Genomic DNA, 26,275 nt, shown 5'->3' with positions numbered 1-26,275 from the left:
GAGGTTTTGAGGGGGTTTGAGGAAAATCTTTTTCACCCAGAGGGTGGTGGGAATCTGGGTGCCTGAAAGGGTGGTAGCAGTGGGAAACCTCACAACATTTAAGAAGGATTCAGATGAGCACTTGATAAGCCACAGCATAAAAGGCTGCGGTCCAGGTGCTGGAAAATAGAATTGAAATAGATAGGTGTTGAATGGCTGGCACAGACATAATCTCTATTGTCACAAGTAGGCTTACATTAACACTGCAATTAAGTTACTGGGAAAAGGCCCCTACTTGCCATATTCTGCCGCCTGTTCGGGTACACAGAGGGAGAATTCAGAATGTCCAAATTCAGAATGTCCAAATTACCTAACAGCATGTCTTTCAGGACTTGTGGGAGGAACCCAGAGCACCCGGAGTAAACTCACGCAGACACAGGGAGAACTTGCAGACTCCACGCAGACGGTGACCCAAGCCGGGAATCGAACCTAGGACCCTGGAGTTGAGATGCAACAGTGCTAACCACTGTGGTACCATGCCACCGAGCTGAAGGGCTTCTTTAGTGCCGTAAAACTATGACTATCCTGCTCACTAGGTTCTGCACTGTGGTTAGCACTGTTGCTTCACAACGCCAGTGTCCCAGGTTCGATTTCCAGCTTGGGTCACTGTCTGTGTGGAGTCTGCACGTGTTTGCGTGGGTTTCCCCCCACAAGTCCTGAAAGATGTGCTGTTGGGTAATTTGGACATTCTCAATTCTCCCTCAGTGTACCTGTACAAGCGCCGGAGTGTGGTGACTAGGAGATTTTCACAGTAACTTCATTGCAGTGTTAATGGAAGCCTACTTGTGACAATAATATTATTGTTATTATTGATGTCTGGTGGGCTGGTGAATGATACTATAGACGCTTTGGATGATGTGCATTACGTTGTATTTGTGATTCTACACAATTTTGTTGCAGGTCAAGCATGTTTCTAAGCAGAAATGTTCAGGTCTGTGGCATCACCATCTTGGTCAAAATGAGAACTTTTTTCAGAATACATAGCATCAGCTGCTGGAAGCACTGTTGCATCTGAGTCGGAGATTGTGGGTTCAAGTCACACTGCAGGACTTGAGCACAACAATATAAGCTGGCAACCCAGTACAATTATGATGTGGTGCTGTTCTGTCAAGAGTGCCGTCTTTCCGATGCAAAATTTGCTTTCTAACGTGGGCAGTAAAGGCACTATTTTGAAGAAGAGGGGGAGAGTTATTCCCAGTGTCCTGGCACATATTTATCCCTCAATCAACATCACAATCCATCACCTTGTCACTATCACTTGGCTGTTCGTAGAAGTTTGCATATTAGCTGCCGCATTTCCTGCATTGCAACAGTGACTACAGTTCAAAAATGTTTAATTACTTGTAAAACACTTTGGGACGTGTGGTGAATGTTAACAGTGCTATGTAAATACAAATCATTTTTTTACGTGAGCTGCTTTGCAATAGATAAAACTGAAAATGATGTGAGAATGTTCCCTGAAAAAATGCCATAACTTTGTTTGTTGTCACTTGTGCTGTGTGTATCTCATTCTTGTAGCAAGCAGATCGAGACTGGTACATGATGGATGAAGGACATGACGACTTCCACAATCCTCTGGCATATACATCTGAGGAATATGTGAAGAAACGGGAGCAATTGTTGCAGAAGCAGACACAGAAGAGAATTTCTGCACAGAAGAGACAAATTAACGAGGTATGTGTGATTTATTTAGAATTTTTCTACCTTCACCCTATTAGCTTGATGAAGGCATCCCAGAAAAAGAATATTTAAGATAAACGTAAACTTATTAATTAGAGAGCAATGTCAGGATATGCAAGGTTATATATGGGTCATATGGGCTTACAAAAAACTCATATTAAAATTACTTTTCAGGGTCCCTCAAGTGTTGCTTGCTGTTTACTTGCTGTACTCAGGTTAATTTACTGTTGAACTTGGATTTGTGAGTACGTTATTGACACTCATCAAAGGATAGTTTATTTTTCTTGTTGTTCGTTCTGCCATTGGATGTTTGACTGTGGCTAGTGGCTTTTTTAAGTCTCTGAACTCGATCTCCAATGAATAAAACTAACGACTGAATATTCTTGCCTTGCATAGGGACTCTAATATAATCCATGCAGGGGTCCTTGAATGCATTTTTTGGTCTCTACTACAAAATAAAAATCAGGGTAGTCTCTCAATTCTTCATTTCATTGATTTGATCCGGAACCAGCTTGCAGCCTTCATAATGCCAGAGTTAAGCTTGACCGATTACATTAACTTTTGGAAAATCAAATTTTAAGCTGGAAATTTATACCACATTCTCCATTATATGAACTCAGGCAGAACTGTGATGGAGCAGAAAAGTGGAGCAAGGTGCCCTAGAATGACAGGAAGAGCTGGGTTTCGAGTAGCTGACCAATTTACTTTGATTCCTACAACCATGATATTGAGAGAATGGCATAGGTTTAAAAAAAATAACTATTGAGATATGAGTGAAGCTAAATGGTCAGGATTTATTGCCTAGCCTTACGGCCGAATAATACAGGAGGACAAATGCCAGCCCCCAAATTAAATGTGGCGGGACCATTAATCAGGGCTGAGTGTGACTTCTGTTCCTCATTGGCTGGCAGCTCCATCAGTCCCGGCAGCGCCAGGTGGGCAATAGCGTCAGCTGCCATGATTACAGGTGAAGCAAGGAGCCCCAGGCCTCGGACCCCAGGAGAAGATAAGTCTTGGGTCAGGTGGGTTCGGGTAGGTTGGGAACAGGGGCATTTGGGAGGAGAGAGAAAGGAGGCAGGTTTAAGGGAGGGAGTCTGTAGGAGGAACAGGGGTTCTTCAGTGTCAGTGTCAGCAATCAGCAGCAGGCAACCCCTGGAAAAACAAACCCTCTCCACTTCGTTTCTGCTCTCCGAGTTTAAAAATTTGGCTTTCTGCTCCCGCCTAAGTGACCCTTAATTGGTCATTTAAATATGGCAGGTGTGCTGTCCATTTTTTGGCACCTGCATTATGGGAGAGAGCTTAGGGTTTGGCGGGAAGGTGGTGAGATGAGCATCCACCCCATTTTATCTGCCCCCCCATGGGAAACAACCTGCTGAGTGCAAGTAAAGTTCAGCCGCTAGTTATACTTGAAGTGGATAGTAGATGTCTTCCTGGCTTGCTGCAGTTCACATTCTGAAGTTACTCCCAAAGTGCTGTTAAGGAGTTCCAGGATTTTGCCACAACATCGATGACGGAAGGAGAAGCGATATATTTCCAATTGAGGATGGATGTAAATTTTTTGGGGGGGGAGGGTTGGGGGCGAGCTTGGCTTGGCTTGGATGTGGTGGTGTTCCAAGTTTGATACTTGCTGTGATAGCAGATGAAGGACCATTGAAAGTCCCAATGGAGGGATATGGCTATTTTGTTGTTTACTTCTTCTCCACCTCATCCTTTGTTGCAGGAAATGGATGGTGGCTCATTAATTAAACATTAATTTAAAATTTAAAAAATTGTTTTCAATGCGTTTGCCAACTTCACAAGCCACTTGCTGTTCCTCCTCCTGACACTAGTGGGTGTCCTATTGCAGTGCTGCTGAATGTTGCTGCGTAGCAATGGTAAAGTCCCTCTGCATGCTGCACTAAGACAGGTTGTTTGTGGTAAATAAGCCCCAATTTAAAAAAAAGTGTTGCAGCAGTACTAACCATTATGCCACCGTGCAACAGCAACTACCCAGAAGTGCAGACTTCAGCTGGGCAATTGCCCTGCACTGGGAACCTTCCAAAAATACAGTTTAAATCGGAAACCTTAAATGATTCCGATTGGGTTACATCAATTGTTACCCAGAAAACATTAGAAGAATTATCTTCTTAGAAGAGTCATCCAGTTAGAAGAGTCATCCAGACTTGAAACGTTTGCTCCCTTCTCTCTCCACCGATGCTGTCAGACCTGTTGAGGTTGTGCAGTATTTTCTGTTCTTGTTTCAGATTCCAGCAAATTCACCCTTCAAGCCATGGGATAACCCCACGCGCACGGCTCTCTCGCTCGCTCGCTCTCATTCTCTCTCTCTCTCTCTCTCTCGCGCGCTCTCTCTCCCTCTCTCTTTCTCTTCTATACACTTATCTTCTCCTTGGCCAGCCTGTCATGGACCTTTAAACTTACCTGTTTATGGCAGCTAGTGCTGTAATAAATGGCGAGACCTTCACTTCAGACCTCCTGAGCTTTGATGCTGAGAGTTGCTGCATTGTTTGGATCTCGCTCGCCTGAGGCGGATGGTCAGGCGAGAGTACATCGTAAGAAATCGGGCACAGAGAGGCAGTCGGACACTGATTGTAACATCAAAGAAGTTCAGGCTCTATGATAATTGTCGTTTGCTTGGTTCAAGTGACACAAAACATGGGTCTATATTCAAATAAAATGGTGTTATTTGACACAGAGGTAATATTCTTGATGGCGCTCATTTGTTGAAGAATTTTGTTCAATGTAAAGTCTTTAACAACTTAAAAATAATAATTGTCTGTTCCTGATCTTTCAGCAGGTTTAAATTAGAGACTAGCTGAACCAAACAGATGCTAGGTCCTCGGTTCAATCGTGGAATTTGGCTTAACTAACCCAGGGAAGTTTTGAGGCATTCCTTTGGCCTCAGAACCCCTAAGTTAGGTAGGAAAGAATCCCCGAAGATTCTAGTTCCTGTAGTGAATGCGCAGTAGTCTGGTCCTTTTCCACCTTTACCAGTTGGGCGTCGGAAAATATTACCATTTGTTGATACTTGGTGACAGAGCACTTTAGAAAAATAGTTGATTATGTTTGGCAATTGCTTGTTTTTGTAGGATAATGAACGATGGGAAACAAATCGAATGTTAACCAGTGGTGTGGTTCAGCGTCTGGAAGTGGATGAAGATTTTGAAGAGGACAATGCAACTCGAGTTCACTTGCTGGTGCACAATTTAGTTCCACCATTCTTGGATGGACGAATTGTCTTTACCAAACAGGTAGGTTTGATTTGACTCTACCGCCTGTCAGATTTTTTTTCAAATGTTTTAAACAAAGCCAATAAGTGATGGATTTTTTGGATAGACCAAAGTCAACTCCGTTAAAATTTGTGCCAGTATAGTCTAATGTGGGAGCCAACAGATTTGGTTATGCAGCTTGCTCCCACATTGCCCTCTGCTAGTTGAAAACTATTTTTAAATGGCTGTCAAATGTTTGAAGACATCTTTCTGCTGATATTTAAGAATTTTGAAAGTTTAAAAAAAGTTGTTTTCCAGCCAGTGTGAAGGCGACACTCTCACATATTCATTATATTTTGCAGTTAGATTCATTTATTCACATCTGTTAAGATGTGAAATTTAACTTTAGCTGCAGATGAAAACTGCCAGTTTTGCATATAAATGTAGTACTGTGATTGATTCATAAACAAAGAATAGCTAATGTTCTGTGTTCAGATCAATAAATATTTGTTCATTATCTTTCTTAATCCCTCCAGAGTTTTGAGTAATCTGTTTTATTTAGCTAGCAGTTAAAATTATTTTGTCTCAAAAGAACTGCTGATCAGTTTTGATATTCCTTGGTAGGAACACACACAGGAATTTAAGTTAATATTAGTTGCTGTGGTACAGTTTTAAAGAGCATTGCTGAAAAGAGAGACATGTTGTCAAAGTTTTTCATCTTGCACTAATCAGGGCAAATGCAAAAATGCCAAATTTCAAGCAATCATAACAGTTTCTACTCCAAGAGAAATGGGTGCTGATGGGTTGGCAAGTTGATACTGATTGGCTGAGGCTTTGACATGGAAAAAGCAATGGGCCACTACAGAAGATCATAAGACGTAGGAGCAGAAGTTGACAATTTGGCCCATTGAATCTGCTCCGCCATTCAATGAGAGATCGTGACTTATCTGATCTGATAATCCTCAACTCACCATGTCCTTGGATTCCACAACTGATTAAAAATTTGTCTATCTCAGCCTTGAACACACTTAACCCAGCCTCTATAGCCCTCTGCGGCAAAGAATTCCAAAGATTCACTACCCTCTGAGAGAAGAAATTCTTCCTCGTCTCTGTCTGAAATGAGTGACCTCTTACTCTGAGATTATGCCCTCTGGTCCTAGACCTCCCACAAGGGGAAACCTTATGTCCTGTCAAACCCCCTGAGAATCCTATATGTCTCAATAAGGTCGCCTCTCATTCTTCTAAACTCCAATGAGTACAGTCCCAACCTACTCAATATTGCTCATCAGAAAATCCCTTCATACTCAGGATCAACCTCGTGAATCTTCTCTGGACTGCCTCCAATGCAGTATGTTTCCTTAGATACTGTTCACAGTATTCCAGGTGTGGAATCTGTGGAATTCTTTACAGCAGAGGGCATCGAGGCTGGGTCTATGTTCAAGGCTGAGATAGGCAGATTTTTAATCAGTAAGGGAATTAAGGGTTATGGGGATAATGCAAGCTGAAAATGATCATATCCGATCAGTCATGATCTCATTGAATGGTGGAGCAGATACAATAGGTCAAATTATCTACTTCTGTTCCTACGTCGTATGGAGAAGGTAGTGTCTTTTAGCAAGGCTTCCTTATTTTTATATTCTATTCCCTTTGAAATAAAGGCCGACATTCCATTTGTCTTCCCTATTACCTGCAAACTTGCATGCTAGCCTTTTCTGATTTATGCATGAGGACCCTCAAATCCCTCTGCGCTGCAGTTCTCTGCTCCCCAAGCTCCTGGTTAATTCAAAAAAGGCAAGACATGTGAACATATTCCTTTTATTTGCAGCGAATGGGTAACTATGTTGCTTCTAGGAATTGTAAATGAGCCATGTTATGATCTTGACTGATTATCTTAAATTGGTTGTCAGTGTAGCTATGAGCACATGTCGGGCTATGGGGTGAAGTTGAGGGGATGGAACTGGTGAGTTGCTCATCCGGAGAGCCAGTGCACATATAATGGCCTCCTTTTGCACCATATAAATTTTGATTTGATGATTCAGTTTTAAAGAGGGTGTAGAAACAAAGGGGCTAAGGGGTGTACCTTAACTGCATTTTGAAGGTGACAAGCCAAGTTAAGAAGGTTGTTGAAAAGCGTATGGGATCCTTAGCTTTATAAATAAAAGCACACAAAGAACTTGTGCTAAATATTTTTTGAACCACTGGTTGAGGCTCAGTTGGAGTATTGTGTCCAGTCCTGGATAACACACGTTAAGACAGAAGTCAAGGATGCAGAGGAGATTTACGAGAATGGTAATGAGTAATGCAAGACTCCAGAATGTGAACAGACTACAAACTGAGGTTGCTCTCCTGAGAAAAGAGGTTAAGGGAAGATTTAATAAAGGTGTTCAAAGACAGAATAAGTAACGGGAAACTATTTCTTGTGGCTGAAACGTTAGCAACTAGAAGACAGATTTAAATGACCGGCAAAAGAACCAGATGTAATATGAAGTCAATTTTTTAGTAGCAAGTTGCCATTGTCTGAATGCACTGGCTGATGGAAGTGGATTTAATAATAACATTCAAAAGGGAATTTGATAAATACCTTTAGGGGGAAACATTTGCAGGGCCTTGCAGAAAGGGCAAGGGAATGGGACTGAATGGTTGACATTTTTTGCACTCAAGGACCTGCTTTTGTGTTGTATAATTCTGTTGTAGTAAGCTCTTTCCTAACTAATATACATTCCTCAATTTGTTTAAATTTTACACTGACAGCCAGAGCCAGTGATTCCAGTGAAAGATGCCACATCCGACATGGCAATCATTTCCAGAAAAGGAAGCCAACTGGTCCGCAAGCATCGTGAGCAGAAAGAGCGCAAGAAGGTAAATAGATGGGGAAAACGGTCCTGCTATTTTGAATTAATGGATAAAGTTCAGCATAAAATGTAAGGATTAGCCTCTCTAAGAGGTGAAATTTGAGTATGAACCAAGGTTAAGAATAAACAAACCCTTTGACTTCAGTGACATAAATTTCCACTGGTTCAATATTTGAAACGCATGTGTTGTGTTACAGTATTACAGTTCCCATTGTGACCTAACTTTTTTCCTGGTGTGCTAAAATCAATCATACACCTTGTACAAGTAAGCTCAAATGGACTTCTGAGGTGGAATTTTGGTATTGCAACCAAAATACCAGAGTTGTAGCTTACCAAACATTTGTTCATCCAATGCTGGAATATGCAAGTTATATGCCATTATCCTAATGTTGAGAGAGATGAATAAAACTGAAGCGATCCAGAAAGGTACTGCATGATTCTAAGAACACAAGAATTAGGAGCAGGCGTAGTCCTTCAAGCCCACTCTACTATTCAATGAGATCATGGTTGATCTTTTACTTCAACACCATTTTCCTGAATTATCCCTGTAACCCATGATATTTTTAATTTGCACAAATCTAGTGATCTCAAGCTTGAACATTCCCATAGAATCCCTACAATGCAGAAGAAGGCCATTCGGCCCATCGAGTCTGCACCAGTCCTAGAACGAGCACCCTACTAAAGCCCATGCTACCTCCACCCCAATCCCTCTAACCCACTATCCCTTCCTAACCTTTTGGACACGAAGGGGCAATTTAGCATGGCCAATCCACCTAACCTGCACATCTTTGGACTGTGGGAGGAAACCGCTGCACCTGGAGGAAACCCACGCAGACATGGGAGAAAGTGCAAATTCCACACAAGATAGTCACCCAAGTCCCTGGAGCAGTGATGCAGCAATCCTAACCACTGTGCCACCATTCTCGACAACTGAACCTCCCACAGCCGTCTGAAGCAGAGAATTCCGAAGATTTACCTCATGCTGAGTGAAGAACTTCCTCCTCATCTCAGTCCTAAACGGCCTACCTCGTATTCTGAGACTGTCTCAGGTACTGGACCCCTCTAACCAGGGGAAAGATGCTTCTAGTATCTACCCTGTTGGTCGCTGTAAAAACATTGTATGTTTAGAATACTGTTTGATCCGAGGGAAACAGCCACGCACAAGCTGTAGGTTTTTAAAAAACAAATTCCAATTAAGGGGCAATTTAGCGTAGCCAATCCATCTACCTTGCACATATTTGGGTTGTGTGGGTGAGACCCATGCAGACACGGGGGAAATGTGCAAACTCCACACAGACAGTAACCCATTGCCAGGACTGAACCCACGTCCTCGTGAGACAGCATTGCTAACTACGATGCCACCCACTCATAAACCATAGGTTAGAGCAGGGGTGGGAAAACTACGGCCCGCGAGCCGCATGCAGCCCGCCAAAGGTATTTCTGCGGCCCACCAAGTCATTAAAAAAAAATAAAAAATTTTTTTTTTAAGGTTAATGGGGAGGGGGCCGTTGGGTTACTTACTGGTATAGGGTTGATACGTTGACTTGAGTAGGGTGATCGTTGCTCGGCACAACGCCGAGGGCCGAAGGGCCTGTTCTGTGCTGTACTGTTCTATGTTCTATATGAGGCGCCCAGAATCATAACCGGGTGAAGTAATTATTTTACTTAATATACTATGCGGCCCTTTGTGAATTGTGAATTTCTGAATGTGGCCCTTGCACGGAAAAGTTTGCCCACCCCTGGGTTAGAGCACAACGAGGTTTATTACTATTTACAGTCAAATCACCGCCACACCCTGGAGGGTCTCCTTCCCTGACCTGCACCCAGGTCAGGGTTTGTTTACTAGAGGGGCTACACCTGTTAAGGAGAAGGCCCACCCTTTTACCGAGGAAGTTAATATTCCCCGGAGGACACGGGAAACCTGCTATCCCGTGACCTCCGCTGGGGTTATAACAAATGCGTTCATCTCTCGTTCTTCTAAATGTCAGAGAATAAAGGTGTGCTCTATTTAATCGTTCCTCATCGGAAAATTCCTCCATCCCAAGAATTAGTTTGGTGAACCGTCGCTACACTCTCTGGTAAGTATATCTTTCCTTGGGTAAGGAGACCAAAACTGCACGCAATACTAGAAGTAGGCCATTCAGCCCTTTGTGTTTGTCCCGCCGTTGAATGAGATCATGGCTGATCTGTGGCCTAACTCCACATAAGTGCCTTTGGCCCATATCCCTTAATATCTTTGCTTAACAAAAATCTATCTGTCTCAGATTTAAAATTAACAACTGTTCTAACTTCAACTGCTGATGTGGGAGAGAGTTCCAAAATTCTACCACCCTTTGCGTGAAGAGATCCTTCCTAACATCTCTCCTGAAAGGCCTGGCCCTGATTTTTTAGACAATGCCCCCTAGTTTTAGAATCTCCAACCAGTGGAAATAATTTATCTTTATCACCCTGTCTTTTCCTGTTAATATCTTGAAGACTTCAATCAGATTATCTCTTAACCTTCTAAATTCTATCAGGCCTAATTTGTGTAATCTCTCATCATAACTTATGCCCTGTAGTCCATGTATCATTTTTGTAAACCTATGTTGCACTCCCTCCATTGTCAAAGTATTCTTCCTAAGGTGTGGTGCCCAGTACTGCTCACAGTATTCCAAGTGGGGTCTAACCAGGGTTTTATATAGCTGCAGCATAACTTCTGTGTCTTTAAACTCCAATCCTCTAGATATAAAGGCCAGCATTCCATTAACCTTCTTGATTACTTTCTGCACTTGTTTGTGGCATTTTAAAGATCTATGCACCTGTACCCCAAGCCTCTTTGGACATCCACTGTACTTAACCTCTTCCCATTTAGAAAGTACCCTGCTCTGTCCTTTTTTGTTCCAAAATGGATAACCTCACACGTGCTTGCATTAAATTCCATCTGCCAAAATGTTGCCTACTCACCGAGTATATCAATATATCCTTGCAATTATATGCAATCTATGTCTATGATACCTCCTAACTCTGTATCATTAGGAAATTTGGATATATAACTTTCTATGCCTTCATCCTAGTCATTAATGAATATTTGAGGCCCCAACACAGATCCCTATGGTACATCACTAGTCGTCACCTGCCAATTAAAATATTTACCCATTATCCCCACTCTCTGTTGCCTGTCACTCATCTAATTTCCTAACCATGCCAATAATGTGCCCTCAACTGCCCTCAGCTTTGGGCGGTACGGTGGCACAGTGATTAGCACTGCTGCCTCGGCGCTGAGGACCCGGGTTCGATCCCGGCTCTGGGTCACTTTTCATGTGGAGTTTACACATTCTACCTGTGTCTCGTGGGTCTTAACCCCGCAACCCAAAGATCTGCAGGTTAGGTGTATTGGCCACGCTAAATTGCCCCTTAATTGGAAAAAAAAATTGGGTAGTCTAAATTTATATTTTAAAAAAACTCTGTGAGCTTTCACCTTAGTTAACAGTCTCTTGTGTGGGATTTGGTAAAATAGCTTCTGGAAGTCCAGATAAATAACATCTATCATCATTCCCCTGTCCACTACCTTAGTCACCTCTTCAAAAAATCCGATGAGATTTGTCTCTTCACGAAATCATGCTGGCTCTCCCTGGTTGACCAAAGTTTTTCGAGGAGTTCGGTTACCCTATCCCTGATTATCGACGCTAGCAATTTCCCCACCACAGATGTTAGTTTGATCTGTAATTTAGATTTATTGTCAAGTGTATCAAGGTATAGTGAAAAGTTTTGTTCTGCGTGCAGTCAGGCAGATCAATCCATACATGAAAAACATCGGACATACGATAAATACACTATGTTCCCTGATTTCCTGTTTTCACCCTTCTTAAAAAGTGGAGTGACATGCAATTTTCCAATCCAGAGAGACTACACCTGAATCTAGGGAACTCTGAAAGATTACAGTAAAGGCATCTACAATGTACTCCCCTACTTCCTTTAACACCCTTGGATGGAAACCTGGGCATTTGTCACTCTTTAGTTCCATTAATTTCCTAGTTACTGATGCTATACTTGCGTTAATTGTGCTAAGTCCCTGTCCTCTATTGACTATTAATTTTTTCGGGACTTGGGCAAATTATCCTCCTTTACAACTGTAAATACTGAGGCAAAATAATTGTTCAACATGTCTGCCATTTCCCCATTATCAGTGACAATATCTTCATTCTCAGCTTTTAGTGGGTCCACATCGCTCTTGACCACCCGCTTTCCCTTTATATAACTATAAAATTTATTCTTATTGATTTTAGTAGCTCTTATAAGCCGCTTTGACCCTTTGCTGGCCTTTGTATCTATCCCATTCGTCTGAATCAGTGCTGCGTTTTGCATTTCTGTAGTCCCTTTCTTTTGGTTTTATGCTATCCATAACCTCTTTAGCTGTCCAAGGCTGGTTTCTTTTTTGTGAAGTGGAATTTTGGTTTATATACCTGCTCTGTATTTTGTTGAATGGTTCCTTAAGTATCTACACTGTTCTTCAGTCGTTTGACCCGTCATCAGGTCTTCCCAGTTTAGCATGGACAAGCTCTGTCTCATCCCGTTAAAGCTAGCCTTGCCCACGTCTAAACTTTTAGTAGCTGATTCGTGCTTTTCACTTTCAAATGCTGCATTGAATTCAATCATGTTGTGATCACTATTTGAAAAATGCTCACGTACTCGTGAGCTCACGCTCACGTAATGAGGCTACTCATTAAATTTGGCTCATTACCCATAACTAAATCTTATATTGCCTGTACCCTGTTACATCTAGAACATATTGCTGTAGAAACTATCTTGGACACATTCCAGAAATTCACTACCTTTTTGACAGGTGATTGTCTGCCTCTCCCAATCTATGTGTAAGTTTAAATCCCTCATTAATATCATTCTGCCTTTGCCACGCACTTGCCTAGTTTTTGCATTTATACAATCTAACACCTCAGAGCTGTTACCAGGGGGTCTATACACAACACACATTACAGTTTTAGATCCTTTTCTGTTCCTCAATTCCACCCACATGTTCTCCATTGGATGCTATCCCCTCATTATATCCTCCCTCATCATTGAGGTGATAGGATTTCTAATCAGTAAAGTTACTCCACCCCCTCTGCCATCTCTATCACCTCCTGTAAACTTTATAACCAAGTATATTTAGTTTCCAGTCCTGACCTTCCTGCAGTCGCTCTGTTATAGCTGCTACATCATAATCTTCAATTTGAATTTGCACCTGCAGTTCATCTAGTTTATTCCTTACACTCCGTGCATTAATATATAGAACTCTTACTTGGGCTCCACCCCTTAACCTGTCTCTCAGCACTGATGCTTTATTCGCTTGTTTATTATTGCTCTCTTCTGGTTGAGCCAGTATGCTACTTGTAGTTTTCCCATTACCTGCAGTTTCTGAAGTTGGGTTCCTGACAATTATGCTCCAGGTGTTACCTCACCAAGACTCTATATAATTGCAGTAAAACTATACTCAACTCCTCAGTTAATAAAGGCCAAAATGCCATTTTCTGTCTTAATTGCTTGCTGTACCTGCACGTTAACTTTTAGTGAGTCATGAACAAGGACACCCAAGTCCCTTTGAAATTCACTGCTTCCCAGTCTCTCAGCATTTGAGATATATTCTGCATTTCTGCTTTTCCCATCGAAGTGGATAACCTCATATTTCACCACATTGTATTCCATCTGCCAATCTTTGCGCATTCATTTATCCTTTCCAAATCTTTGAAGTGTCTTTGCAAGCTCCTCACATCTCAAACTTCCACCTAATTTTGTGCCATCTGCAAACTTAAAAACATTACATTTAATCCCCACATCCAAATAATTGGAGATTGCGAATAGCACTGATCCTTGCTGTGCCCCACTATTCATGGCCTGGCAACCTGAAAATAACCCATTTATTCTTATTCTCTGTTTTTTGTTAATTAACCAGTTCTCAATCCATGCCAGTATATGCACCCTCAATCCCATGTGCTTTCATTTTCCTCTCATGTGGGGCCTTATCAAAAGCGTTCTGAAATTCTAAATATCTGCCAGTTCCCCCTTATCTAGTCTGTTAATTGCATCCTCAAAAAACTCCCAACAGGTTTGTTAAACATGATTTCACTTTCATAAATCCATGTTGACTCTCTCAATTCTACCATTATTTTCAAAGTGTCCTGATATCACACCTTTGTTATAGATTCTAGCGTTTTCCTACAACTGTGTTAGGCTAATTCTGCACAAATCAATGTGAGAAATACACCAGCATCACATCCTTGATGAAATATTGGAAAGGGAATCTACAGCAAAGCAGGAAGAAAAGTACACTGATCAGGTTCTATAACATATGGAATGGACATGTGGGAATTGACAGAAACAAGCACTTGGTGCCCTCTGGCAATGACAGCCGTCAATGGTAGCCGTCTATACATAGTACAAAGACCATTTGTTTCCAAGACACCATATCGACAATCTTTTCTTCCCAAGTACAGTTCCACAATGCAACAAGTTGCCAAAGGAAATAGTAATTTGAAATATTCAAGACCCATCTTTAGATTATTTCTATTTGTAAATTTTCCTCATCAGGACTATCATTTCTGCAGGTTATACTTCATTTAGCCAGTGCTACCATTCGCTGGGGTTTAGAAGGATGAGCAAGGGTCTGATCGAGGTATACAAAATGCTAAAAGGGATTGATAAAGTAAATATAGACCAAATGTTCCCCCTTTTATAATAATAATATTTAATGTCACAAGTAGGCTTAAATTAACACAGCAATGAAGTTACTGTGAAAAGCCCCTAGTCGTCACATGCCAGCGTCTGTTCGGGTACACAGAGGGAAAAATCAGAATGTCCAATTTACCTAACAGCACGTCTTTTGGGACTTGTGGGAGGAAACTGGAGCACCCGGAGGAAACCCACGCAGACACGGGAATCAAACCTGGGACCCTGGCACTGTGAAACAACAGTGCTACCCACTGTGCTACTGTGCGGCCCACAAACTGGATGGCCCGTACGGGGATCGAACCCGTGACTTTGGCGTTATTCGTGTCACGCTCTAACCAACTGAGCTAATGGGTCAACTAAATAAAGGCACAGCTGAGATTTGAACTGAGGATCTCCTGTTTACAAGACAGGCGCTTTAACCATTTAAGCCACATCGTCAATTGCCCTTGTGGGGCAATCTAGAAAGAGAGGTCACACATATAAGTTGAGAGGCGATAGATTTAGAACTGAGATGAAGAACTACTTCTCTGAGCTGGTGAATTTGAGGAACTCGCTGCCCATAATACGGTGGAGTCTGAGTCATTAAATGGTTTCAAGAAGGAGATGGATATATTTCTGATTAAAAATGGGTTAAAGGGATATGGGGAACAGGTAGGAGGTAGATTTGAGAATAGGAAGAGATCAGCCATGATCTGATTGAATGGCGGAGCAGGCTCAAAGGGCTGAATTGTCTACTTCTCCTAATTCCTATGTTAGATAGAGAAATACAGCACAGAACAGGCCCTTCGGCCCACGATGTTGCGCCGAACTTTTGTCCTAGGTTAATCATAGAATTTTGGACAATTTGTCATGGCCAATCCACCCAACCTGCACATCTTTGGACTGTGGGAGGAAACCGGAGTACCCGGAGGAAACCCACGCAGTCACGGGGAGGATGTGCAGACTCCACACAGACAGTGACCCAAGTCGAAATCGAACTTGGGACCCTGGAGCTGTGAAGCAATTGTGCTATCCACAATGCTACCGTGCTGCCCTTAAGAAGTTAACCTACACTCCCTTATTCTACCCTAATCCAAGTACCTATCCAATAGCCGCTTGAAGGTCCATAAATTTTCCGACTCAACTACTACCACAGGCAGTGCATTCCATGCCCCCACTACTCTCTGGGTAAAGAACCTACCTCTGACATCCCCTCTATATCTTCCACCATTTATCTTAAATTTATGTCCCCTTGTAATGGTGTGTTCCACCCGGGGAAAAAGTCTCTGACTGTCTACTCTATCTATTCCCCTGATCATCTTATAAACCTCTATCAAGTCGCCCCTCATCCTTCTCCGTTCTAATGAGAAAAGGCCTAGCACCCTCAATCTTTCCTCGTATGACCTACTCTCCATTCCAGGCAACATCCTGGTAAATCTCCTTTGCACCTTTTCCAAAGCTTCCACATCCTTCCTAAAATGAGGTGACCAGAACTGCACACAGTACTCCAAATGTGGCCTGACCAAGGTTTTGTACAGCTGCATCATCACCTCACGGCTCTTAAATTCAATCCCTCTGCTAATGAACGCTAGCACACCATAGGCCTTCTTCACAGCTCTATCCACTTGAGTGGCAACTTTCAAAGAACAATGAACATAGACCCCAAGATCGCTCTGCTCCTCCACATTGCCAAGAACCCTACCATTAACCCTGTATTCCGCATTCAGATTTGTCCTTCCAAAATGGACAACCTCACACTTGTCAGGGTTAAACTCCATCTGCCACTTCTCAGCCCAGCTCTGCATTCTATCTATGTCTCTTTGAAGCCGACAACAGCCCTCCTCACTATCCACAACTCCACCAATCTTCGTATCATCTGCAAATTTACTGACCCACCCTTCAACTCCCTCATCCAAGTCGTTAATGAAAATCACAAACAGCAGAGGACCCAGAACTGATCCCTGCGGTACGCCACTGATAACTGGGCTCCAGGCTGAATATTTGCCATCCACCACAACTCTCTGTCTTCTATCGGTTAGCCAGTTTGTTATTCAACTGGCCAAATTTCCCACTATCCCATGCCTCCTTACTTTCTGCATAAGCCTACCACGGGGAACCTTATCAAATGCCTTACTAAAATCCATGTACACTACATCCACTGCTTTACCTTCATCCACATGCTTGGTCACCTCCTCAAAGAATTCAATAAGACTTGTAAGGCAAGACCTACCCCTCACAAATCCGTGCTGACAATCCCTAATCAAGCAATGCCTTTCCAGATGCTCAGAAATCCTATCCCTCAGTACCCTTTCCATTACTTTGCCTACCACCGAAGTAAGACTAACTGGCCTGTAATTCCCAGGGTTATCCCTATTCCCTTTTTTGAACAGGGGCACGACATTCGCCACTCTCCAATCCTCTGGTACCACCCCTGTTGACAGCGAGGACGAAAAGATCATTGCCAACGGCTCTGCAATTTCATTTCTTGCTTCCCATAGAATCCTTGGATATATCCCGTCAGGCCCGGGGGACTTGTCTATCCTCAAGTTTTTCAAAACGCGCAACACATCTTCCTTCCTGACAAGTATCTCCTCAAGCTTATCAGTCTGCTTCACGCTGTCCTCTCCAACAATATGGCCCCTCTCATTTGTAAATACTGAAGAAAAATACTTGTTCAAGACCTCTCCTATCTCTTCAGACTCAATACACAATCTCCCGCTACTGTCCTTAATCGGACCTACTCTCACTCTAGTCATTCTCATATTTCTCACGTATGTGTAAAAGGCCTTGGGGTTTTCCTTGATCCTACCCGCCAAAGATTTTTCATGCCCTCTCTTAGCTCTCCTAATCCCTTTCTTCAGTTCCCTCCTGGCTATCTTGTATCCCTCCAGCGCACTGTCTGAACCTTGTTTCTTCAGCCTTACATAAGTCTCCTTCTTCCTCTTAACAAGACATTCAACCTCTCTTGTCAACCATGGTTCCCTCACTCGACCATCTCTTCCCTGCCTGACAGGGACATACATATCAAAGACACGCAGTACCTGATCCTTGAACAAGTTCCACATTTCACTTGTGTCCTTCCCTGACAGCCTATGTTCCCAACTTCTGCACTTCAATTCTTGTCTGACAGCATTGTATTTACCCTTCCCCCAATTATAAACCTTGCCCTGTTGCTCGCACCTATCCCTCTCCATTACTAAAGTGAAAGTCACAGAATTGTGGTCACTACCTCCAAAATGCTCCCCCACTAACAAATCTATCACCTGCCCTGGTTCATTACCAAGTACTAAATCCAATATGGCCTCCCCTCTGGTCGGACAATCTACATACTGTGTTAGAAAAGCTTCCTGGACACACTGCACAAACACTACCCCATCCAAACTATTTGATCTAAAGAGTTTCCACTCAATGTTTGGGAAGTTGAAGTCGCCCATGACTACTGCCCTGTGACTTCTGCACCTTTCCAGAATCTGTTTCCCAATCTGTTCCTCCACATCTCTGCTGCTATTGGGGGGCCTATAGAACACTCCCAACAAGGTGACTGCTCCTTTCCTATTTCTAACTTCAACCCATATTACCTCAGTAGGCAGATCCCCCTCGAACTGCCTTTCTGCAGCTGTTATACTATCTCTAATTAACAATGCCACCCCCCCACCTCTTTTACCACCCTCCCTAATCTTGTTGACACATCTATAACCAGGGACCTCCAACAACCATTTTTGGCCCTCTTCTATCCAAGTTTCCGTGATGGCCACCACATCGTAGTCCCAAGTACCGATCCATGCCTTAAGTTCACCCACCTTATTCCTGATGCTTCTTGCATTAAAGTATACACACTTCAACCCATCTCCTTGCCTGCAAGTACTCTCCTTTGTCATTGTTACCTTCCCCACTGCATCACTACGTGCTTTGGCGTCCTGACTATCGTCTACCTTAGTTGCTGGACTACAGATCCGGTTCCCATTCCCCTGCCAAATTAGTTTAAACCCTCCCGAAGAGTACTAGAAAACCTCCCCCCCAGGATATTGGTGCCCCTCTGGTTCAGATGCAACCCGTCCTGCTTGTACAGGTCCCACCTTCCCCAGAATGCGCTCCAATTATCCAAATACCTGAAGCCCTCCCTCCTACACCATTCCTGCAGCCACGTGTTCAACTGCACTCTCTCCCTATTCCTAGCCTCGCTATCACGTGGCACCGGCAACAAACCAGAGATGACAACTCTGTCTGTCCTGGCCCTTAACTTCCAGCCTAACTCCCTAAACTTGTTTATTACCTCCACACCCTTTTTCCTACCTACATCGTTGGTACCAATGTGCACCACGACTTCTGGCTGCTCACCCTCCCCCTTCAGGATCCTGAAGACACGATCAGAGACATCCCTGGCCCTGGCACCCGGGAGGCAACATACCTTTCGGGAGTCTCGCTCGCGACCACAGAATCTCCTATCTATTCCCCTAACCATTGAATCTCCTATTACTATTGCTTTTCTATGCTCCCCCTTCCCTTCTGAGCCCCAGAGCCAGACTCAGTGCCAGAGACCTGGCCGCTGGGGCCTTCCCCCGGTAGGTCATCCCCCCAACAGCATCCAAAACGGTATACTTGTTTTGAAGGGGAATGGCCACGAGGGATCCCTGCACTGTCTGCCTGTTAGTTTTCTTTCCCCTGACTGTAACCCAGCTACTCTTGTCCAGTACCTTTGGTGTGGCTACCTCCCTGTAACTCTTCTCTATGACCCCCTCTGCCTCCCGGATGATCCGAAGTTCATCCAGCTCCAGCTCCAGTACCTTAACACGGTCTCTGAGGAGCTGGAGTTGGGTGCACTTCCCGCAGGTATAGTCAGCGGGGACACCAGTGGTATCCCTCACCACCCACATCCTACAGGAGGAGCATGCAACTGCCCTAACCTCTTACTTTACAGAATTAGCTGCCCTGTGGACCAACTGGACCTCCGCCCTCCGGCTCTGCTCCCAGTCAGCTGTACTCTAAACTCCTGGTTCCCTTCACGCTCTTTGATAAATATAGGAAATTAAATGAAAGGAGTACCTTACTCCCTCCTCACCTAACTCCCTCAGTCACCAAACTCTCACTGTAGCACTCAAATGCCACAAGCTCAGCACTCCCTCAGTCACCAAACTCTCACTGTAGCACTCAAATGCCACAAGCTCAGCACTCCCTCAGTCACCAAACTCTCACTGTAGCACTCAAATGCCACAAGCTCAGCACTCAGTGCAAACAAAGTCTGCACTGTATCTAGCCCCTATTTATACTGTGACTCTAGCTTCTAAAAACTGGCCTAATGCAATTAACTAATTAACAAGCTCCAGCTGCAAGTAAGTCCAAGTAGAACCTTGTTTAAAGCTGATTCAAAATTCACCTTCTTATAGACCAAACAGCAACTTTTAAGTTAATTAACTAAATAAAAGAAATACTAGACTTTAAATAACCCTTCTACTCCCTCAGTCACCAAACTCTCACTGTAGCACTCAAATGCCACAAGCTCAGCACTCAGTACAAACAAAGTCTGCACTGTATCTAGCCCCTATTTATACTGTGACTCTAGCTTCTAAAAACTGGCCTAATGCAATTAACTAATTAACAAGCTCCAGCTGCAAGTAAGTCCAAGTAGAACCTTGTTTAAAGCTGATTCAAAATTCACCTTCTTATAGACCAAACAGCAACTTTTAAGTTAATTAACTAAATAAAAGAAATACTAGACTTTAAATAACCCTTCTACTCCCTCAGTCACCAAACTCTCACTGTAGCACTCAAATGCCACAAGCTCAGCACTCAGTGCAAACAAAGTCTGCACTGTATCTAGCCCCTATTTATACTGTGACTCTAGCTTCTAAAAACTGGCCTAATGCAATTAACTAATTAACAAGCTCCAGCTGCAAGTAAGTCCAAGTAGAACCTTGTTTAAAGCTGATTCAAAATTCACCTTCTTATAGACCAAACAGCAACTTTTAAGTTAATTAACTAAATAAAAGAAATACTAGACTTTAAATAACCCTTCTACTCCCTCAGTCACCAAACTCTCACTGTAGCACTCAAATGCCACAAGCTCAGCACTCAGTGCAAAAAAAAAAAAACCCCTGTTAACCCCCATTGACGGACAAAGAGGCTATTAAACTCTGTAATGGATGATTGGCTGGTCAGACAGGAATGTCCCGAAGGACAACGGACCTGGGGCATCCCACTAACGAGTTTAAGCCTGAATGGGACAATGGAACTCCGGTCAGGCAAAGGCTTACCCCTCTTACTCTGTGGTAGCATTTTTTTCCCTCAGTCTGTTTAACCCTGTAATTGCCTGCTACATATTCAATCCCATTTCTTGACCCAAGTTCCTAATATCTCTCTTGTGTAATGTTTTACTAAATCAAAGGTGAATACATTGAGGACTGACTTCACTGATTCCTTTGACTGAAAAGTGGTCAGTTCTGGCCAAATGCTTTCTTGTGTATTGTGGAGAAAGAATGATCGATTACTATGCTTGATCTATCCAAGATCAATTTCATTTTCCAGGGGGGAAATAAATTTGATGCTAAATGTTTTTTTCTTCTCTTTAATATAAACCTACCAATCATACACAGGATTGATGAAAAAATAATGTAGATTCTTTATTTGAACATAAGACTGTATACAGATAATATTGAATATGACACTTGGTATTGTACATCTCGTCGCTACCCTGCTGCTTGCAGACTGCCTGCAAATCATGGGATTAATGCATCGCATTTTGTCTTGAGAGGCTAGTGGTTGACAATAGCTGAAGATACATCCTCTTACAGATATATGCACATCATGTCATGGCACCAAGCAAGGTGAAATACTTGTATGCTTTATTATTTCATTGCATAGAGAAATTAAAAATTTCTTGGCACACTGTACAAATGATATTTTAATTATGGCACACGAGAATTATAGGGGTCTTTGTATTCATTCAAATGATGTGAGCATGACTGGCAAGGCCGTCATTTGTTGCCCATCCTTAACTGCCCTTGCAAAGGTGGTGGTGAATCATCATCTTCAGTTAGGTATGGGTACACCTCAGTGCTGTTAGGAAGGGGGCTTTGGGTTTTTGACCTATTAACAGTGAAGGAACAACCTTATACTTCCAAGTCAGGCTGATATGCAGCTTTGAGGGAAACTTGCAAGTGGTGGTGTTCCTGTGAGTCTGCTGCCATGTTCTTCTAAAATATTAGAGATCGCTGGTTTGGAAGGTAATGCTGAAGGTTGCTTGACAGAATTATGCAGTGTATTTTGTAGATGGTGCAAACTCCTGCCATGGCTGATGGATGGAGTGATTGAGGTGGTGTGTAGGGTGCCAATCAAGCAACTGCTTTGTCCTGAATGGTCTCAAGCTTTTTGAGTGTATTCATCCAGGCAAATGGAAAGTATTCCTGACTTATCACTTTTAGATGTGGACAGGCTTTTTGGAGTCTGGAGGTAGGTGAGATATTGCCGCAGAATTCCTAGCCTCTTATTGCCAAAGTATTTATATGATGGTGCAATTCAGTTATTGATAAATGTTAACAACCAAGGTGTTGATGAGGGGGCTTCAACAATGATGATGATGTGGAACGTGGAGATGGTTATTGCCTGTCACTTATGTGACATGAATGTTAATTGCTGAAGGGCGGCACAGTGATTAGCACTGCTGCCTCTCAGCGCCAGGGACCCGGGTTTGATTCTGGCCTCGGATGACTGTCTGTGTGGAGTTCCTCCCTGTGTCTGTGTGTTTCCTCCGGGTGCTCTGGTTCCCTCCCACAGTCCAAAGATGTGCAGGTTAGGCAGGTTGGCCATGATAAATTGTCCCTTTATGCCCAAAAGGTTAAGTGGGATTACTGGGTTATGGGAATGGGGTGGGGGCGTGGACTAGGTAGGGTGTTCCTTCCAAGGGCTGATGCAGACTCGATGGGCCAAATGGCGTCCTTCTGCATTGTAGGGATTCTATGATTCTTACCAGCCCAGCCTAAATGTTGTCCAAATTTTGCTGCATGTGGGCAGGAGCTTCTTCAGTCTCCGAGGAGTTGCAAATGGTACTAAACAATGTGCGATCACCAACAAACATCCCCACTTTTGACCTTCTGATCAAGGGAAGGTCATTGGTTAAGCAGCTGAAATGGTCGGGCCTTGGACATTACTCAGAGGAACTCTTGCAGCATTTTCCTGGGGCTGAGATGTTTGTCCTCAAGAACCAGAATCATCATCCTTAGTGCTAAATATGACTTTCAATTTTGTTTAGCCTCCTTAATGCCACACATGGCCATATGCTTCTTTTGATGTCAAGGGCAGTCTGGAGTTGAGTAGCCCTGGTGGAATCCAAACGTGGCATCAGTGTAACTGAGTAAAGACTGCTTGTTAGCACTGTTAACGTCACCAACCATTACTCTGCTTTGAGAGTAGGTGGTAATTGACTGGATTGATTTGTCCTGCTTTTTGTGGACAGGACATAGGTGGGAAATTTACATATTTGTTGAGTAGATGCTACTGTGTAACTTCAGTTTTAGTAAAAGAGTATTATATTTTATTTTCTGAATTATCTTCCTTGTGCTTTTAGTATTCTATTCTGTAGTCAGTCACATTACATTGAATGTCATTAGTTTGTGGATACAAGTAGTGTCTCAAAACTGGGAACTTCAGGACGGACTCTGTTGAATTTTGGCTCTTGGCTGTTTATGGAGCCATAATTTAATTCATAGGAGACACGTGAAATCAAGTAAATTAATTTTCAATTTTTATTCAAGTTTGGAAAGAAGAATACATAATAGTGAAGAAATTACATTATTAAGACTAATATGCACTGCACAGCGTATCACTAACACTATTAAGACTGATCTGTTTCATTAGCCATTGGTCCTGGTTGGGCAGCTTGGGATGGCGAACCAGGCTGAACCATGTCAGGTAGGGTCGAAGTTGGCTTGGACCACTTGGGGCGCAGGAATAAACCACCACACAAAACCCATAACTAGTCTGGCATACAACTGTAGCACCGAGGCAAATTGCCCCAGTAAATTATTTTTCTTATTTAATAGCAATTAAAATTGATGTTTGGCAGTTTATAAAAATGTCCAGTTTTTGGACAACTCCGGTTTTTGGATAGTTGGATTTGAGGCTTTGTATCTGTCATGGACCTTGTCTTAAACTTGGGCTGACTTTATCAGAATTACTTAAAAGAACATTTGACTTGTTCAAAACAAAAACAGAAAATGCTGGGGAAATGCAGCAGATCTGGCAGCATCTGTGGAGAGAGAAACAAGAGTTGACCTTTCAAACCTGTATGACTCCTCTTCCTGTGAAAGGCTAGAAGTAAACCTCAAAATGTGAACTTTTGTTGTATTCCTGCAAAAAGAGTTAGAAATTGAATGAAATAAAGCAGCAAAGGAATACAAAAAAATGTTGTAAGGTACAAAGAGCGAATATTAAAGCAACTTGAAAGTTTATCAAAACTTGCGACTTTAAAAAAATTAATAAGGGGAAGCGAATAGTAAAGGCAAATGCTGGCCCATGAAAGAAAAAAACAGTAAAATTATAATGGACAACAAATAATTGGGAAACTTGTTAAATTAAAACTTTATATCTGTTTTCACATCGGAGGAAGACGGCAAAAATACTAGCAGTACCGGAATCAATTCAAAAGATATGTGAAGGAACATAGGGCATTTCACATAGCGTAAGTAAAAATATGGTGATTAAAAAATAATAATACCGCAGACAAATCCTCAGGACCTGAGAGTTTACACTCCAGTATATTCAAAAAAATAGCTGATGAAATTATAGATGTCTGAGTCACAACTATCCAAAGTGCTCTGAATTCAGACAGCTTTTGGATTTGAAAATTGCAAATGCCACTCCATTATTTAAGGAGCGAGAAAAGAAGGAACAGCCAGGTAACTCCAGGCATGTCTGTGAAACAGTAGTTGCGCGGGGGAGTTTTGGAATTTGACAACAGGTACAGTCATTAAGTATTTGGATGATTACGTGCACAGATTTATGATGGCTCGGTCATGTCTCAGTCATCTACTGAATTTTCTGAGGTGGTCACAAGTATGATGGTTGGAAGAGTATCTCTGGATGTTGTCCATATTGTAAGGGTCCTTCCTGTTAGTTCCTGTTTATTCCCTTATTTCCCCTTTCTTTTATTTTTGCCGTTACATTTTTGTTTTGTACACGTGTCTTTGAGGCAAGTGGCCTGTGCCTTTAATTCAAGCACAGGATTTCAGCAGTAGGAGAGATCACTGTACTATTCCATACTGGAGTTGTGGACTGGCACCAATGACCAAGGTTGGCTGGTACTCTGGTTAATTGATTTGGCTGGTGGCCAATGAATTGGCCAAAAGGCTGTGCCCTGCCTAGTAACAGGTGGTGATTGGATCTGATCCCACTGGAATGCTTTTCAGAGCTCCAAGGGTTGAGTTTGGTTTCAGTTTTGATCTTGGCAACCCAGGAAAGGACCTGCTAACCTTTCTTGAGAGCCTGGATGAAGCTATATACAGGCAGAGTCCAGAACCGACCCACTGTCTCTCACCTGAAGGGCAAGGCAGAACAGACCAACACTCTCTTCAGAAAGATAGAGGCTTGAATGTGAACCTTGAACTGAAGGTCCATTTTGATGAGAAAGGTATTTCTCCAGAAAGCCTGCTGCCTGTTAGTACTGCATTTTCTAACCTGCGGGCACCCTGAATGAATGACTCTAAACAGAAGACCATTACCATCTGCAAGCCAGTGACTCTAATCTGTAAGCTTGCTGTGAAGAAAGTGTGCTAAAGATCCACTATGCAAAGCAAAGATTCTTATCTTTTGACTTTCATTCTTATTATTTTTTGCTCCTTTCTCTCCCTCTTTGTTTGTCTGTCGTGTGTGTGTGTGGGCAGAGGGTTGGACAGTTTAGAGGGGGTAATAGGTACAAGTTTGTTGTTATCCAGTTGTATTTACTGAATATTTCATTGTAGTTCTTGTTATAAGTAAACCGTAATTGTGCTTAAACCTACAAACCTGGTGACTGTAATTATCGGGCAGCCAAGGGCCAAAAACCTCAGACCATTTTTATAAGAATTATTGGTTAATTCATATGTGTTGTGACTCCAGGATGAAGGGGTCTGGAATTGGCTGCACACTTGCCCAGGGTGTCATATATATACCATTGGTACAGAGCAGTGTTTTTTGATCGATGTGTTATTGATTGTTTTGGTAAGTTTGGAATTGGGTTGGCTTCTGGCCACTGGTTTGTTATTACAGGTCTATGGAGTTGTAAGCAGTTGTCTCGTACACACTAATTGTTTCTGATAATTAGTCAGTAGCATTCCTCATTTTGTCAAACAAAACCAGTAAAAGTATCAGCAGTTTTCAGAATATAATGTAATAATACTATTATAACAGAGTACAAGTGTTTTCCACTTAGACAATATATGTATTTTCACTGGCACAATATATGTATTTTGTCTATTTGCTTTTTGACTTATTAAACCAAACAACTGAGCAAGTAAAAATATTGAGCAGGGTTCACTTAGCCCATTTCACACAACTGCTGAAGTTGAAAGTTCCGGTGATTATGTCTTCAGTACTAAATATATATATTTTCATTTTTAATTGCAAATATTTCTGTGATAGGCTCAACATAAACACTGGGAACTGGCTGGCACCAAACTGGGAGATATTATGGGCATAAAACAGGTGGAAGAGAAAGATAAAGAGGTAGGAGAAGATGGAAAAGTGGATTACAGGTATGTATATTTTTCTCTCTTCTATCCAACAAAAGTGACAATCTCCATTTATGTAGGATCGTAAAGTTAGTAAAACATTGTAAGGCACTTCAGA

General features: G+C 42.5%; 1 protein-coding gene across 2 annotated transcripts in view; it reads left to right on the top strand.

Annotated features, from left to right (window-relative positions):
- Positions 1-26,275, top strand: part of dhx38 (DEAH (Asp-Glu-Ala-His) box polypeptide 38) — a 182,998-nt gene that overhangs the window by 34,820 nt on the left and 121,903 nt on the right. For both annotated transcript variants that reach the window (XM_038806383.1, XM_038806384.1), the window contains exons 8-11: positions 1,558-1,713; positions 4,806-4,967; positions 7,677-7,784; positions 26,069-26,181. In XM_038806383.1, coding sequence (XP_038662311.1) covers positions 1,558-1,713; positions 4,806-4,967; positions 7,677-7,784; positions 26,069-26,181 — 539 coding nt within the window. The remainder of the gene's footprint in view (positions 1-1,557; positions 1,714-4,805; positions 4,968-7,676; positions 7,785-26,068; positions 26,182-26,275) is intronic.

Source organism: Scyliorhinus canicula, chromosome 9 (assembly GCF_902713615.1).
Source record: "Scyliorhinus canicula chromosome 9, sScyCan1.1, whole genome shotgun sequence".
Lineage (NCBI taxonomy): Eukaryota > Metazoa > Chordata > Chondrichthyes > Carcharhiniformes > Scyliorhinidae > Scyliorhinus > Scyliorhinus canicula.
This window is presented reverse-complemented; position numbering and strand designations above follow the sequence as displayed.